The 17877-nt window shown below is 45.2% G+C and overlaps 1 protein-coding gene across 11 annotated transcripts in view; it reads left to right on the forward strand.

Moving 5' to 3' along the window:
* LOC133491387 (RNA-binding protein Musashi homolog 2) overlaps nucleotides 1-17877 on the forward strand; it is a 213472-nt gene that overhangs the window by 140185 nt on the left and 55410 nt on the right. For all 11 annotated transcript variants that reach the window (XM_061802422.1, XM_061802424.1, XM_061802426.1 and 8 more), the window contains 2 exons: nucleotides 2742-2824; nucleotides 12560-12674. In XM_061802422.1, the coding sequence (XP_061658406.1) occupies nucleotides 2742-2824; nucleotides 12560-12674 (198 nt within the window). The remainder of the gene's footprint in view (nucleotides 1-2741; nucleotides 2825-12559; nucleotides 12675-17877) is intronic.

The following is a 17877-nucleotide window of genomic DNA, read 5'->3' on the forward strand; positions in this document are numbered from 1 at the left end:
AGAAATCATTGACACGAGACATGCACTTTAGACGCTATTTACATCCTTAGTGCAGCAAAACAGCGACGCTACATTATTGTATGATTTCAAAGAGGGACACCAAAAAGCTCATCTTGACAGTAAGTGATTTTCATTTGACTTTGTAGCTCTTAAATCTTAAAACCATAACCTGTTATCCTGCTTTAGCCTCCCTTTCACCCACGTGCCTGATTTAACACCGAGATTATGCATCGCCGCGCTAGCGACTTCAGATGAAATAAACGCCCCACCACGTTTGAGACGATCGCAGTGGGCGGTGAAGCCGGTAAAAGGCTGTGAACGTTGCATCACCGCCAATCCCGCCGAGCATGGCGACGAGGCCGAGCGCGGCGCCGGCTAATAAGTGCTAGCGAGGGCGGTCGGATCCTCAGCCCGCCGGCAGCCCCGCAACACCTATTATTACCCGTCCTATCAGACAAGCGTGCGTTTCCATTTGCAGGCTACTGTTTTTAAGCTGTAGGAGGCGGTTCATTGTGAGCATGATGACACCTCTCCTCGCATCTGTCAGGCCCGACACCTCTTTAATAGTCTCGTGGAGGTCATCGTCGCGCCATGTGTGGTTGGGGGCGAGGGGGCCGGCGAGGTGACACAACACGTGAAGACAATTGATGCCATTTTGTGCCTGTTATTGTCTATATCGTGTGGAAAATGAGATCGCTCTGCGCAGGACTGTATTGTAACGGCAGGTCCAGACGTTTAGAGAATGCTTAGGGGAGCGACGAAAAAGGTGTGTGCCGAGCCAAGGACCGAATAAAATGAGATGTATGCATGCGTGTGTGTGTCTGTGAGCATACTGTGGTTTACACCACAGCAAAGTGTCTCCTGATTCTTTTAAACACATCCAGTCATGTGCAGAAGGGCCCGCCTGGTGGTATCTATGTTGATGTGGCTCCGGCCTGACCCAAGTGGATATAATGGCGCAGTCGAAAATGTCCTGTCAGTTGATGGAGGAGCCGCCCGTAGCTGCGGGAAGGAGTGTGACGGCGGGGCCACGCGCGCTAACCTCTCCCCCTGTCACTTTTCCTGTCTCGTTCCCTCTCCTTTCATTTCCACCTTTTTCCCCCCTCTTTCTCTTCCACGTTGGCCTCAGCTACGTATCCCTCCTCCCTCCCCCTCCCCAGACTCTGCTCCCTCCACCCACAACCCTCTGTGACAAATTACTCCTGGCGGTTGATTTGTTGGTTGTCAAAAGTGCTCCGTGCGCTGGCATGAAGGTGGGGCGAGCGGGAGAAGAATCTTCCTCCTGTTCCTGCCTCTCGTCATCAGCGTTCCCTCATCCGCTCCATCAACCCCTCGCCCCCACCCCACCAACCCACCCCCACACTCACACAAATGCGCGCTCGGCTCTCACCGCTGCAGCTCGGCGTACAGGTGCCTCGGTGGAAAACGACGTTCAGTCTCTTAAGATCTCATTAGATTAAATGTTGTCCGTGTTTAATCAGCTCACACGTTACTCTTTTGACAAAGCTGTTTTGATAGATTTTAAGGTGAGCTCAACGGAGGAGCGGCTTTGTTTATCACCATGGGAAGAGGAGAATGAGCAACAAAAAAGGCAAAAATACGACTGAGGCTTTATGACAGAACTATAAAAGCCATTACATTACTCGTGGAATATCCACACCATCAAAATATGTGAGCAAGTATGAAAATGCAAGCAAACCTAGGTTTTTCCCAGCCCTAGATATACAGTATATTATATATATATATATATATATATATATATAATATATATATATATCAACACCCGCACATGTCAAAACCAAATTTTTTTTAGTGGCTCTGATTACACTGTGCTAGTGTAGCGTACTCGTGTCCAGTTAAGTTTCCAGCTATCATTTTCACACTGAATAGATTTCGCCTCTCATTACCCCATGCAACATCCCACGTTCAGAATTTGATGGCGTTACGCGTCGAGCGCGCCACTCGGACCGCCGGCGCGTTGACTGCGAAAGCTCCAACCGAGTTGGTTTGATTTCATCGTCTGGCCTCGGCCTCGCTGAAAAGAAACTCATCTCTTTTCACTTTCTCTTGCTGCTTTACCCACTAACTGTTTCCCCTTTTGTGCCATTTGCTCTTTTGCAAAAGTAATAGAACGTCGGTTTTCCTTTCAACCCCTGCTGTAGAGAAGCCAGATTGCTTTGTGAATCACCATCAAAACACAAGAGGAGAGCATCGCATTCCACTTGTGTTCATGAGCCGCAAACCATCATGACTCTCCCCCTCGTGTTAAAAGAAGGGTTGTGCTTTTGTACTATAAATACGGCATGAAAATCCCGCTGTAAGTGACGAGGATAGGCTGCGTTAACACGAGGACAATGTCTGCTTTTGCAGTCAGATTTCAATAACAGAGTAAAAAAAACACACACACACACAGACACAAAATACACTTAATGAAATTCAGATGCTGAACCCTGGCCTCCTGAATCTCATTAAATGAGCTTTGTGCAGGTTTCCCCATCTTCTCTTTGCGGGAGAGGTTCTTGGGTGCCCTTAATAATGTGGCAGTTTTCATCACCCTCTTGATGTAAAGAGGACAATGTCTTATTCCTTTGCGAGCCCACTCCCCACAAAGATACGCTCGCAGAGTCCGTGGCTGTGGCCTTGCTATAGCGGTCTACCTGGTTGTGTATTTCCCCTGAAGTTCCTACTAACTTCTTGTCCCCTTTTTCTCCCTCCCTCCCATCTGCTTCTCTCCCGCACAGGATTCGGTTTCATAACTTTTGAGAGTGAAGACATCGTTGAGAAAGTCTGTGAAATTCATTTTCATGAAATCAATAATAAAATGGTAAGTCCACTCTTCTTTTTTTCAATTCCAGGTGGGCTTTGAGGGATTAATATTTGATTTATTTATTTGCCCCAAAGTATTAATGGCAATGCGTGTGTGTGTGTGTGTGTGCACGAGACCCGCTCACACGTGTGCGCACCCCCTGTGGTTCTGTGGGTTTCAGCGAAGGGAAAAGTAGCGGTGTGCAATGGCCACAAAGCGTGAAATTGTGCGACTGAGTTGTGCCTGTCAGGATGAGAGACAGGAGACTGGAGCCGGTCCCCGGTCTTCCGGAATCCCAAACACACACACACACACACACACGCACGCACACGTTCAGAGTGACACAACAAGGTGAAAATGTCCATAGATGGTGCTAGCAGAAGCTGAGTTCATTAGTCGGGGATTAGCGCCTTCCGCAGGCTCCTGTGGCGCTTGTTTTATTTACACTGGGAGCTCGGTCATCTCCGAGTCCTCAAAAGCACTCTTGTCTTGTCGTTAAAAGGATGATTTAGAGTAACTCATCCTCTGCATCGTGACTGTGAGTCCGCCACGCCGCCGCGCAAGCCTTGGAGAAATATTCTGTATTCCAGTGGAAGCTCTAAAGACGAGCACAATCCGTATCCGAGCGCACGTCTCTCCTGAGTGTGTCATTTGAATGATCCCGTTTCAGCCTCATGTCGCCATCATCAAATCTTGAATCTGTACTTCTGATTTCAGTGTTGAAGTGACATACAAGGGCTATGAGAAATAAAACACTCTGTAGTGTAAGTAAAATAAAGAAAGTTATTCTTCTGTCTGACTGAAACGAGGGATGCAAATGCTTCCAATCCACTATATAATGTCGATTTGCCAACAGAGTAATTCGCATTTGCCAGAAATTTCCGTAACTCTTTAGCCAACGTGGTGGTATTCGGAGCTGTGTTCTTTCATCATCTTTACACAATAGCCTCTCCACAGAAGAGTAAACACAATCCTGAACTCGATCCATTTATTGACAGTCCGTTTTACCGGGGACTGATTAAGGCTTTTCGCCATCATTTTGTGACCTGTTCCAGTGTCGTGCAAATTAACGGGTTTTATTTTTAGGTCTTCTGACAGGTTTTTTTGTTGCCAGGCGTGGTTCACATTTGCGGGCAACGCTTGTTTAGAACAGAAAACTCATCACTGCTCTTTAGTTTTTTGTTTTTTTTTAATAGGGGCAGGTCAGCTTTCTCCATCACCTCCAAACCGGTTTCATTGATTTATCATTCGGTCGGCCGATTTTTTCGCTTCTTTGATCATCGTCACACTCGCGGAGTTCATTCTTTGAAGAGCCCTTGAAGTGAAGTCACCCTTTTTAAGTTTGCGAGCGGAATATTTTTCTCGAAACATTTGATTGAAATCCAAATTGCCGGACCATTGTGGGTCCACTGTACTGGCGCACTTGCATGGTTTGTGATTGACGGAAGGGAATTCTTCCTGCCTTCCAGTGTGGCACATCTCCAAGTGTCCCACCCCTCTCTTGCATCTCCCCCTCTCTGGCCTTTTCCACAACTTGACAGACTGACTGGCCGTCTGACAGACAGGACCAGTGTAGTAGAACCTTGTTCACCAGGGACCAGCTCGAGTCACACATGACCCCGGCATGCACCCCTCTATGCTTGAGTGCTGCATCCAATTCTGGGCTCGGGCGTATTTCTAAAGTGTTACTGAAATTATTGTATGAAAGATATTCTGTCACATCCTGTGACATTTAGTAGGAGCACACTGTTGACATTTTTATACATCTACTCTCAAGGCTTGACTCTAAATGGCAAAAAAAACAAAAAAAACGAAAAAATTGCGTAAGATAGTAAGCAAAGGGTGTGCGGTTTTTCCGCTTACCCGTGCTTAATGCAATATACAATATTGATCATCCCGTGTTTCCAGCAGTGGATTTGAGGATCTGTTTTTGAGGATTGCTAATAAAGTAACAATTGTATCATAATAATTACAGTCATTAGTTATAAAAATGCATAATTTTCCATTTGCCACAATGGCTAATAATAATTGGCTTTGGAAAGGTTATGGAAAAATTTTGCAAATGCATTCAGGTGCTTGAACAATACCCACAACCACACAGATTGATAGTTCTTTATATGATAACTCAAATGTTTTTTTTTTTACAGAACTAATATGGTACAAAAGATGGTACAGATCTTCGAGCTCTGTAAATGTTGTCACATTGGCTCATTCGTAGTTATTAAAAACATCTCAGGTCATACCATATATTGTGCATCCTGTAGATGTGCCTTCATAAAAGAGAATTTTCCCAGAAGTGGTTGGAAAGTTTTGTCGTAGCAATCTTACATGTTCATCTTTGAGGAGATGCACCCTGGTGGACCTGTTCAGCAGGAAGCGCTTCAACCTCAACGTGTATTGCGCGAGGGGGCACCCGTCAAAGAACGGCCCCAGACTTTGGGCCTTCTGGATGCTTTTGCCACCTTTGTAAGAGGTCCTCTTGATAACACTGAAGATAAATGTCTTCGTTTGCAGGAAATAAGCACGGCCCTCGCATCTGCAAAGTGCTGACATGTGGGAATGTGTGCAAAAACGAAAGGATGTGGAGAGGTTTGAGAGCATTTTTCAAAGACCCTTCGGTGTTGCCTTGGTTGCAAAGAGTCGCAGAGGAGAGTGCCGGTTATTCGCTTTCTTGAAGCACCAGCACATAAAATAAAAAATGCTTCCTGTCTTCATCTTTATGAAGTACTATACAGAAATAGACCTCATCCATCCTCTCTGTGAGTGTTATCTAAGATGGTCTTTGAATAATTGATGCAGACAGAAATTCACCCAGGTCGTCAGGGCGACGCATGTGCAGGGCCAGCCCACCTTCCCCCTGCGTCGTCCTCTCACGGGCCGTGCAGGTGCAGAAGGTCGATGCCGCCTCGGATATGAACGCGTGACCAATAGCGTGGCGGTCAACCACCCGCTATCACCTTATGTGCATGTAGCGACCAAGCTTGACTCTCCGGAGCTCTCCTTCTCTGTCCCTTTGTGTCCTCATTTATAATTAAAACCAGGGTGCCACTCAGCAAGCCGCTCGCAACCTTCTCTGTTGTCCACTTAAGACTTACCTCTGCGGACCAAACCTGCGTCATCCTCTGCTCTTCAGATGCCCAAGCCACACTGTATTATCCTGTAAGCAGGGACTAAACAGCACGTCTCCGGTTTCCGTGTCGTCTATGTCATAATTAGACGGCCTTTAAGGGAGAATTTGGAGCAGTCGCGGCATCCCGGTGTGACTTGGGTCATGAAGAGAGAACGATATTGGATTAAAAATTGACTTAACTTTTGGTATTCACTGAGAGGTTTGTCTTTTTTTTATTCATACTTATGCACACAAAAGGAGCGAGGGTGTGAATTTTGTTTTTGTCATCAGCTTTCTACTCAGATTTCCCGACACGACCTCCCAATTACTGCTCTGAGGAGACAAACGAGATGATACATCTCAAGGGGTTCATCCTAATAAAATTGTACTTACAAATAAACTCTGACTGACCCGCTCATCGTGGAAATTGAGACGTATTCATGTGAAGTGACACGGAAAATACTCAAGGCCGTTCACAAAAAAATAAACATCATAGAAAAAGGTAACTTTCTCCTATTGTGGAATGAATTCACGAAGATAATGCTACTCCACAAGCTCAAAACATTTTGGAAGGGAGAAAAATGATTTCTGTTTTACTATTTTGGAATCTTTTCATTCACAGCATGTTTTCTGCGAAGCTGTAAATATTTCTTCTTGTTATTCCTGCACAAAATCTTGTTACTGACACAGTTGGACTCAAAATATCGTCCTGTTCCTACTACACACATAAGGAACTTTAAATATGTTGACTACTCTTATTAACTAAATAAACCTCATATATATAAATCAATAAAAGTAGAATTATGTTTTAGTTTTAAAAGAGAAGAGCTACCCAGACATGGAAATGACCGAAAAGTGTCCGTGTTCTCCATTTTATAGTCGTGAGAATGACATTTGAAGTCTAGGTGCTTCACAAGACCGTCACTTTGAACATAATATCCACATGAAATGATCTTTCCTCAAACATCCCTCATCAGACCAAATGTAGAACCGCAAAATGCAAATTGTTTTGATCCGCCTCTTGGCTGCTGTTTCCCACGGCTTTGATAATCAAGAGGCATTACTGATCAAGCTATGCGCAGTTTTCGTAAAGCCCCTAAACCACCGGTAAAACCAGTTGTTGTCTGAGCAAACCTAGTCGCTTTTAATTAGTCGCATCCGCGCAAATTCTCGGTTGCCAGCTGGACTGGTTGCGCAGTTGCTCGTGAACCCTGCAAACCAATCTGTCACGCTGCCGCTGAACATTATAGATAAGAAGCACTTAAAGTACACATCATGAATCGTGTGTGTGTGTGTGTGTGTGTGTGTGTGTGTGTGTGTGTGTGTGTGTGTGTGTGTGTGTGGTGTGTGTGTGTGTGTGTGTGTTGAAAGCCTTCCGAGATTTGTAAAAATGTCCTTTGGAGTTTAATCATTAATGCCATAGACTTAATGTATTATTACTATTTTCATCTGAAGACCATTTTTTACAAAATGAGCTCTGCGTGTTGTTGAAAAATACATCGTGTATGTTTTGGAGGAAAATGGAAGCGTTCAGCGTGTTTGTACATCATGTACCTAATGAGGGAGAAGGGGGCCTTGTTTGGAGGGTCGCCTTGCAAATTCTGGCCTGTAAGTAATGGCGTGTTTACACTTGAAGAAGAAGAAGAAGAAGCTATGAGGCGTCCACCGCACTCTTTGCTCGGGACATTTGAGGAGGGCTCAAACAGGGCTCGGATCTGCAAGCGATGGGAGCCATTTGATGATGGCCTCGCATTGAATTTGTCTCTCTGTTTGTGTAGCGACATTATCATCTCGGAATATGGAAGCACCACAGGGAGCGCGTGTTCCTTGAAATGACCTCATATTCCTCAGCTTTTATATAGACCACACAGAGCAAACATCTGATCTAATGACTCCTGTGAGATTCTAAACACTAAAGGGGTTTTGCATTATCCAAATGTTAACTCATCCAAAAGTAGGGCACGTCACTATTAATATTCCGTGTCCCATTGCTCAGCCGTTTTAATGATCTTATTGATCAACACTGCAGGATGTGCACTAAACAAACGTTTTGTATCTACAATATTTTTTTGGGGGGGGGGGACAAACATTCAACCTGATGCAGGGACTCAGATGAAGGCAGTCAATTGAAGAAAAACATCCTTTTCCTGAAAAAACTTGGAAATTAACACGTACAGTATGTTTGTCTTGCAAATGCGACCGTCTCGAAGAGTTTGGTCCCTCCCGACTATAAACCTCGGAATGATTTTCAGTTGGACGGCCTTTCGAGAGTGGAGGTGCTCTCATGCTCATCCAGCAGTCTTCCTTTTCTCTTCTTGAGTACCGTCAAAAAAACGTTGTCAGAAGTGTTGGGACTGGATGTGAAAATGATTCCAAATGAATTACATTTCCGACGGTTTCGATGATTAACTATAAATGGAATGAAACGATGAGTGACAGAAGTCCTTCACTAAAACCTGGCCGTCTTCTGATGCCGACGGAAGCTACCAACCCCCAACACGCGCACTCAAAATTACAAAGAACAAACACACCCACAACACTTGTCCCAGAAGGACAGTCATTTGCAGTCCAGCTCACCCCCACGCCTTTTGCAGTTAATATGTATGAGAGACGTATTGAAAGGTCATAACTGGTCATAACTTTTTCTATTCTGTTTGCTCATGGAAAAAAACAAAAGGCTTTTATGATACCGATTCAAGGAACGTGTACAGTATTGTTTTGGCGGGCAACAGTAGTCTGCAAACGAGTGGGGATCAGATAAATATCTAATATATGTGCGCGTGTGTGTACAACAGAGTGGGAATTTAATTTCCATGTTAGCGATCCCAATTTTATACATTTAAAGAAATACATTGTGTCACGGGTTTAAGTTGGATTGTACACCAAAGTATTGGAAGTTTGACAGACAAGTAGTATTGCTTTTATTCAATATTCATCCAGTTGGATTCACCATTGACACAAGACTAGAAAACCTAAGACTACTTTTAGTCGAAGCTTACGCCATCGTCACTGTAATTCAACTAAGACTTTAATGCGATTGAATCAAGCTGGTGTGTCAAGCGTCGACAGACGTTCTCGCTTCAGCCGTCATGAGTTCGAGATTGAACAGTAGCAACGCTAAAGTCACATCTTGCGACCGTGTTAAACATTTATACAGTGTGTGATTTTGTCTCCTCTTTACTTGAACATTATGTTCCTGGGGGGGGGCAGGTTGTTCAAAGGCATTGGTTAAATAGCCAACATCGAAATGATACTAGCATACTTTTGAAAATGTAAAAACAGTGCCTCCTTTCATGACTTCAAGAGCTGCTGAAAATATCAGAAAGCCATCATTTGGGACAAGACAAAAAGTTCCATTTGGTTATTTGATTCCATGAGGGCAGCAAGGAAAAATATGAATCTCCGAGTTCACAACCGCCGCACCCTTGTGTTACTTTATCATCATGTTCAGACTTGACTTTTCATTCAATCTGTCCTCCTCTATTTTCACCTTCTTTGACTCAGTTCTTTCTTGAAAGCTCCCAGCTCCCTCCATCACATACTCGTGAGCGTTTGAAGCAGGCGAACACCCACACGCTCACACCACAGCAGATCCTGGCTCCTGGCTGCTTTTGAATCCATGACAAGGAGCCCTCTCTTTGAATGTCAAAGACCTGTGTCTGAGAGCATGTAGGCATGATTCACACCGGGCTCAGTCTTTCTTGCAGCGGGCAACCTGAGCATTCAGCCCACTGGATGTGATGGGGGGGGGGGGGGGGGTTACTGGAGAACACGGTCAGGTCTGCTGTTGTGTGGGCAGAGCGTGGCTGGGTTTGTCAACGATCTGAAAAATGCAGCAATGCGTTGACATTTCTTCCAGGCAGTGTTTGTCCCTAGCAGGTTCAGACATCCACGGCAAACGCCGGTGACTTTTTCGGCATTATGTCAAAGCATGGTGGCGGCCAGAGTTGCTGTGACGGCGCCAAAGTGGCTTAAGGAACTTTGTTCTTCAGCTGCTGTGGTTCAGATATAAAAAAAGGGATTCTCAAAGTAACCAATCCGAGCTCTGCAATCCAGCAACTTTTGAAGAAAGTTTCATGTTGAGCTTCCTTACGACTCCGTCTGTGTGGACTGTGGTGGCCCAATTTGAAAGGCTTCTTTAATCCATGTTTTTGGTTGTATGGAATATTGTAGATCAAGCGTTTGCCTCGAGGAGGCTACGTTGTGTAATCAGATCTGCCCTTGAGTCAGTAGAAGCAAAATGAAGTTGTCGACAACCAGCAAAAGGCATTATTGATTCCGTTTCACTGTTTTCTGGCTAAAAAGGTTGCTGGGCACTGTTAATCGACACATCGGTGTCCGTGCATCCTTAAAAAGTATTCAATTGTGATTTCCAAAATGATCTTAATCATCCTTCCAGTCACTTTTATAAGATCTTAAAATGTCACTTGTGTCAAACCAGTTAACAAGAACAATTAGAAATCCAGTCACTATTTCATTTTTGTTGAGGTAAGAAAAGGCAATAAAAATCTGTTGCAACCATTTTCACCTCCTGGACTGAATGCTAATATTCGCAACAAATTTATATATTTTTTAGATAGTTTCATTTGGCTTGAAGAGGTTCAGTTCCTCATAAAGTTAACCTCATGCTACGTTCCCTTGGCTAATGATCTAACCTTCTTTTAATTATTCTTGTTTACATTTTTATTCACACCTGCTCTAACTCTATATTAAAAGATGCTGTATATTTAAGCATTTCTGGTTGAGTCAGCATACACTGTACATACACATGTGCAAATGAGGTTTTTTTTGTTTTGTTTTTTTTTTTGGTGCGTATGTGAAGTCAAAATTCGCTGGCCTGTCAAGAGTCGGCCGCTTATTTGTATGGATGCGGCGCTGTATTTTAGTGAGGCCGCGCGTGGCGCGGGCGCTCTCGCCTGTCTTGCGCAGCCGGCCGGGTTGACACGCGAACCGCAGCAGCCGAGGAAGCCCCATTTGAGTGGAGGCGGTCGGGAGAAGCCAGGAGGCAAACGGGCAAACATATGGACAGGCTGATGCCAAGTAGGCAATGGAGCGAATAGACTGTGCAGCGCTGGCGCACGCTGACGGGCTGCCGAAGAGCGACCGGCGAGCGAGCGAGCCCCTCGTCGGCCACTCTTGCCTTTACATAATTCATTGCGGTGGGGATACATACTGTACGTGGCAAATAGGACTCTCATCTTCCTCTCCTCTTGTCATCTGCCCTTGTCACATCCCTCATTTGTTATGTGTGACGTTGGGGGAAAGGAATGTCGTTCGTGCGGGATGGAAAATGAACAAAGCCGCACGTTAGCTCTGCCGTGAGAGGGAGAAAAAAAAATGCAGAAGAGAGACGAGCACGCTGGGTGGAATTGGGCAGTGGGACTCAGCAAGCTCACACAAGAACTTCTTCTTCTTCTTCTTCTTTCAGCTTGTCCCGTTAGGGGTCGCCATAGCGTGTCATCTTTTTTCATCTAAGCCTATCTTGTGCATGTTCCTCTCTAACGCCCGCTGTCCTCATGTCCTCCCTCACAAAATCCATCAACCTTTTCTTTGGTCTTCCTGTCTCTCGCTCTTTTGCCTGGAAGTTCCATCCTCAGCACCCGCCTACCAATTTCCTCACTCTCTGGCCTCTGGACATGTCCAAACCATCGGAGTCTGCTCTCTCTAACCTTGTCTCCATAACATCCAACTTGGGCCGTCCCTCTACTGAGCTCATTTCTCATCCTACCCAACTCCGAGCGAGAACCTCAACAATATTCATTTCTGCCACCTCCAGTTCTGCTTCCTCTTGTTTCTTCAGACCCACCGTCTCATCATGGCCGGCCTCAGCGGAGACTTTTCTGTCACATAGAACACCAGACACCTTCTGCCAACTGTTCCACCGCGCTTGGACCCGTTTCTTCACTTCCATTGCACTGTATTGTTAACCTCAAGTATTTGAAGTCACCCACCCTCGCCATCTCTTCTCCCTGGAGCTTCACTCTTCCCCCTCCGCCCCTCACATTCACGCACATATATTCTGTTTTGCTTCAGCTAATCTTCATTCCTCTCCTTTCCAGTGCGTTCCTCCATCTTTCTAATTGTTCCTCCGTCCTGCTCCCTGCTTTCACTGCAGATCACAATATCATCTGCGAACATCGCGGTCCAAGGGGATTCCAGTCTAACCACATCTGTCAGCCTATCCGTGTTGCACGACGCGTAAGGCTAATGGATAATACGTGAGTTTGATTGTTCGGATAACAGATTAAAAGTAGCTTTCATACGGCGATGTCATTGGAAAAGAGAGGCTCTTCCAAAATCTTTGGTTTCGTGTTTAGTTTGTATTTCCCTCAAGCATTTTGCCCACCAGAGCAATACCCTTTGCTTGAAAGCAGCCAGAGCATGATTGTACGTTTTTCCGCGGGGACTTTGCTGGAAAATGTGAGGTGCTTGGATTGACTATGTCTTGTTTTTTCTCTGTGGAACACGCGGCGGGCTCTGCAAGTCAAATAGAAAACTACCTTAAAGAGCTCAGACAGCCCTGTCAGATCTGTCGGCCTGTGTGCCTGCACAGTCTAATAGTTTACGTGTGTGCGGGTGTGTGTTTCTGTGCGTGCGTGCGTGCGTGTGTGCGTGTGTGTGTGTGTCTTTGTCTGTCTACATAGGTAGAATGTAAGAAGGCCCAGCCCAAGGAGGTGATGTTCCCGCCTGGAACAAGAGGGCGAGCCAGGGGTCTGCCCTACACCATGGATGCCTTCATGCTCGGGATGGGCATGCTGAGTAAGTCTTATTCTCCTTTATATGAACACACAATCATGCAAATACGTGAAATAATGTGTCCATTGAAGAACAACTTGGCAATGTTCTCTTTTCTTTTTCAAAATGTTACCTTCAGACGCACAGTCTTGTTCGTCCTCCTTAAAGCAGGAAAGTGTACGAAAGCCGTCGATACAGTTCGAAAGGCAGCTGATGAATTTGTCACCCGTTATTTGAAAATGCTTTTTGCGGGTTTCTTTTGTGTTGACAATGACATGAGCAAACGTTATCGAGCTTTTTTCCAATGAGAATTTAGGTGGCGTGCTTGGAAAAGCAGCTTGCGGAAAAAAAAATATGCCATAACAACCGAGCCAATTTCCAATTATGACCCGATGGATTTTTGTCTTGGCAAATATTACATTTTCTCTGTGACATGTTTGTGTGGATTGCGGGAGCCCCTCGCAATTTTGGGAGGGTCGCGGCGTGACTCGTGTTGGCTGAAAAATAGTCAATTTCTGAAAGCAATTTACCGCTTAAATGTTTGTACGGCGTCCAACGGTATTCTCCCGGGATCGACCGAACGCGTCACATTTAAATGATTTCATTTTTGAGGACGAACTGAGCAAATGTCTCTGGTTTGGTCATCCATTTCTACCTGCGAAGAAAAAGAGTCAAGCGAGGCAAGCTCGTGTCAAGAAAGCCCCATTAGTTGAGCACCGGCCCTAATTAGGCGGCTTGAAGGTGTGCCACCAGTGGCCACTGTGGTCTATTTCTGGTGAAGTCTGGTACAGACAGCCCCTGGCCATATAGGAGTAGACCAGCACATTAGCAGGCTAAATGAAGAGGAAAATTGGTGTAATGTCATATTAAGGATTCATCACTGTGCCCCCCTTAATGGGTAATGAAGGGGACACACATGTCAGGGAGAGATCTCATCTACAGGGACCTCAGCTGCTGGTCTACCCCTCTTCATTACCATCCTGACCATGCCTGTGGCCCCCTTTTTATTTAACACTATTTTTCACTCTCTCCCTTCCTGTCTCTCCATCCTTCCACATCTCTCTTCCTTTCTCTCCCCCCGCCGTTCCCATGCATATCATTTGTATGTGCGACCCGCCCAAATGGATTTGCCCTCACATAAAAGATTTATTTTTCATTCAAACGCAAAAGAAACATGCTGCTGATTGCATGAGACTCGTTTTGCTGTGCGGGTAGAACCCCCCCCACCACCAGCACCACCGCTACTGCTGTAACAAACCCCACTTCCTCCTCGTACAGCAGGTGCACACTGTGCCATATTCATGCATTTTTATCTGCACCAGGTAACACAAAGTTTGAAGCACTCGAGAAAGTGGATTGCGTTCAAATGTAGCTAAAGAACCTATCCATCCATTTTCTGAGCCGCTTATCCCCACGAGCGGCCCAGGAGTGCTGGAGCCGATCCCGGCTGTCATCGGGCAGGAGGGGGGCAGGGTACACCCTGAACTGGTTGCCAGCCAATCGCACTCACAATCACACTTAGAGGCAATTTAGAGTCTCCAGTCTGCATGTTTTGGGGATGTGGGAGGAAACCGGAGTGCCCTGAGAAAACCCACGCAGGCGGGGCCGGGATTTGAACCCCGGTCCTCAGAACTGTGAGGCCAACGGTCTACGGCTGCGTCACCGTGGCACCAGAACTTATCCAAGATCTAAATATGGCTAAATATTTGTGATAGATGAATAGATGTAAGATTTATCACCACTTGAATCCGGTAGCACGGGGGGTTGGGGGGGGGGGGGTGGTTAGCACAGTCGCTCACAGATTTGCGGTTGGGGGTTCAAATTTGGGGTCTGGCTCTCTCTTGTGAGGTCTGAATGTTCTCTCTGTGCTTGCGTTGGTTTTCTTTAGCTACTCTGGCTTCCTCCCACATTCCCAAAACGTTCATGTTGGGTTGATTCATTGAAGACTCTAAATTATTAATTATAGGTGTGAGTGTGAAGGTTTTTATGTGCCCTCGATTGCATTTCAGAGGCCAGTAGTAGTTAACCAATGAACAGCCACTTTTCTACGTCGTAACCGGTTGCATTTCCAGTGCTGTGTGGTGTTCACACTCCGGCACAAAGAGAAAAATCGCTTCCGTCGATCATTCAGACGCTCACTGATCTGAAGTCTCACTAAATTTGCTTGACTCCATGAGCGGCAGCGGTTTAAATTTGGGGGTTTTATTCAGCTTTGAACTTTCCTTAAAGTGCAGTCATGTCAAACTTTACTTCTTGTCAGTCATTTCCGTATCTTCCAAAAGCACGGGGAGCGTTCCAGAACTTGTCACGCACTAATGTGTCCATGGAGGAGAGCACTCTTCTCCTCCGCTGGGACGAAGCAGACAGGCAGCCAGCGACGTGCTCGTGTCGAATTTGAGCAGCCGACTTGTTTAGCGACACCCTTATCTAAATGAAATTGGAACAAGGGCAGCGAAACATTCCTTTATATAATTTGCATTTAGAAAAAAAAACAAAACCCTTGGCTCATTATTTAAGAAAGTGTAAGCTTCTTTTGTGCCAAATCTCATTAAAGCTTTCCCTCGCTCCTTTGTTTACTGCCTCTAATCGAGGCATTTATCTTTATTGTGCCGTGCCGATGTATGTTTGTTGAAATAAATAGACATTTGAGCCTGAGCAAGATATGGCTGAGCCAGATGGATAATTGATTTTAAAGTGAATCAGAGCTGTTGAGCCATAAAATAGGTGCATTAGCATGCATATTAATAAGAGCAGGCGAAGAGGCCGCCGTCGGGCCAAACACAATGGCAGGCTTCGTTTAATGGAATAGGTCGCATTTCTCACTCCCACCCGCCACTTGTTTTTCCTCAAACTTCTAAGTGCGCACGGTACGAGATGTGCGTCTCGCTCCAGTCCCCCAAAAACCAGAAATGCATCTCTTCCCCCCCCCCCCCCACCCCAAAGTCCTTGGGCAGCCCTTTGTGGGGCAAATTCGGTAACGGGAGCAGAGTTGAGACGCATCAGCTTCGAAGAATGGATTCGCCGTTTAAGCCAAGCAATTTTGGCAAGGCATTTCTTCTGTTTGACAATATCAACCACATAATATCCCATTTTTGGTGTTCCGTAATGGCTTTTCATTGTATCACATCTCGGTTCTTTTCAGCCCAAACAAACAATGAGGGCTTTTGTGAAAGCCATCCATCTGTGGCTTCCAGGTGATGACTTCTCATCAGAAGCTAATGAAGATTTTCTTTTTCTTCTTCTTCTTTTTTCATGCATTCATCCACACCGGGTTAGAGTTTCTCTCATCCTTCTCTGAGTCGCTTTTTTTTTTTTTTTTTTTGTCTGCGAGCGAGATGAAGATGGCAGGGGCAGACACATTTTCCCATTGGGTCAGGAATAAATTGATCTTTTTCATGGACAGCAAACACTGATTAGATATTTATGACCAAGGTCAACCTTTCTGATTCCGAGTGACACGCGGCTCTGAGGCATACAGAGCGGAATCCATACACAAAATGCGAACACGCACGCACACGCGGAAACGTGCATGCATGCAAAATACCGTACGTTATGCCGTATAATGTGCGTGAGGCAATTTCCGGCACCATATTTCATCTCACTTGGCTTTGTTTGAAAATGTCCGTTTTCATTGCTCTGGCGACCAGTTCAGGGTGTAACCCGCCTCCCGCCAGTTGACAGCTGGGATAGCCTCCAGCACTCCTGCGACCCTTGTGAGGATAAGCGGGTAAGAAGATGGACGGGTGTCTGTTTTCCTGTATTGATTCCTACAAAGTGTATTATTTTAGACATCCTCATGGCAACCGCTTACCAGGTTTATAAAGTCAATTTATCCACCGTGAGACAAATTTGTTTTTGTATGGCAAAATTTCCGAGTTTTTGATCCACAGATTGAAGTATGAGTTATGACATGATCTGTCCTGTCCTGAAGTACTTCTTTTTATTTATGCTTGGTCGCTTGCAATAGTTTGTGAAAAACAGATAAAGACTGAGACATATAGTGTAATTAGAGGGTTAATTATGTTTATATTACCCTTGATGGTACTTAAATTCTCACTGACTCACATGTTGGCCCACACGCTCACCCACCCACTCTCCTCGTGTTATTTTTTTCTGAGAGGCGGGGGGGGGGGGGGAGTCTGCTTTGGTCGCAGCTCCCTCGCATGGTTGTCTCAATATGTTGGCCGCAGCTGCTTCGGCCTCAACCTGTCGAGCTAATTAACTGCGGATTGTGCGACGTGCGATATTGTGACAGCGGATCGATAACGCATCTGGCACTTTTAAATATTCCGAATGACATTCCGTCCTCTTTGTCGCGCATAGTAACCATACTATACACCTGGCGAAAGATTGTGCGATCCTTGAGAGCGAAGCAAAGTGTGTATGGATTTGAATCTGAAATGCCACAGAAAAAAGGATTTGAATTTGCAATGCAAAGTGATCACATTTTCAATAGTTGTGTTTCAGTGTAACTTTTCAGTGTTAACAATTCAACCGGCTACAATTCGCCGTCTAAAATTCACCGGCAGGGTTACTTCAGGTCAGTACCAAACAGCCAGCCAATCCAGTTACGCTTTCTTACTATGTGACGTCACGTGACTAAAAAAGCGTGACTGCGATTGGCTGGGTGTCCGGTTCTGACCTGAAGTAACCCTGCCGTGTGGCACAGACGGTGAATTTCAGACAGCGAATTGTAGCAACTATTGAAAATGTGATGACTTTACATTTCAAATTCAAATCCTGGTGGCACTAATTTACTTCCATAAGTGTGTACCTTCTTTCACGTCGTGAAACGATTCTCAGCATGCATGTGTCATTTCTGTGAATTCTGAATTCTCTTGTTAAACGTAAGTTACAAGTATCGGTTTCTCGTTTGGGCGGCACGGTGGGGCAGCCTCCTGCCCGTTGACAGCTGGGATAGGCTCCAGACAAATAAAATGACCAGATGAATGGTTTCTAGTTTGTATTTATTATGATTGGTCTTATTCAAGTATGGATCATCAGTCTTTCTTCAAACTAACTACTAACTTAAATGTCATTATATTGTGAATTTTGTATTTCACGTAAGTCATTAAGTGTATAAACCACATTCAAGAGGAATAATGGTGAACATTTGATGATTAAAAAGTGTCAAATGTCCTCAATCTCAGCACACGAGCTTCCAATAATTGGAAAAAAGCCATTCATACTCTGGTGGCTCGGCTAAGGGCTACAGACGAAGAAATAA

Source organism: Syngnathoides biaculeatus, chromosome 18, assembly GCF_019802595.1.
Source record: "Syngnathoides biaculeatus isolate LvHL_M chromosome 18, ASM1980259v1, whole genome shotgun sequence".
In the NCBI taxonomy this organism is placed as follows: domain Eukaryota; kingdom Metazoa; phylum Chordata; class Actinopteri; order Syngnathiformes; family Syngnathidae; genus Syngnathoides; species Syngnathoides biaculeatus.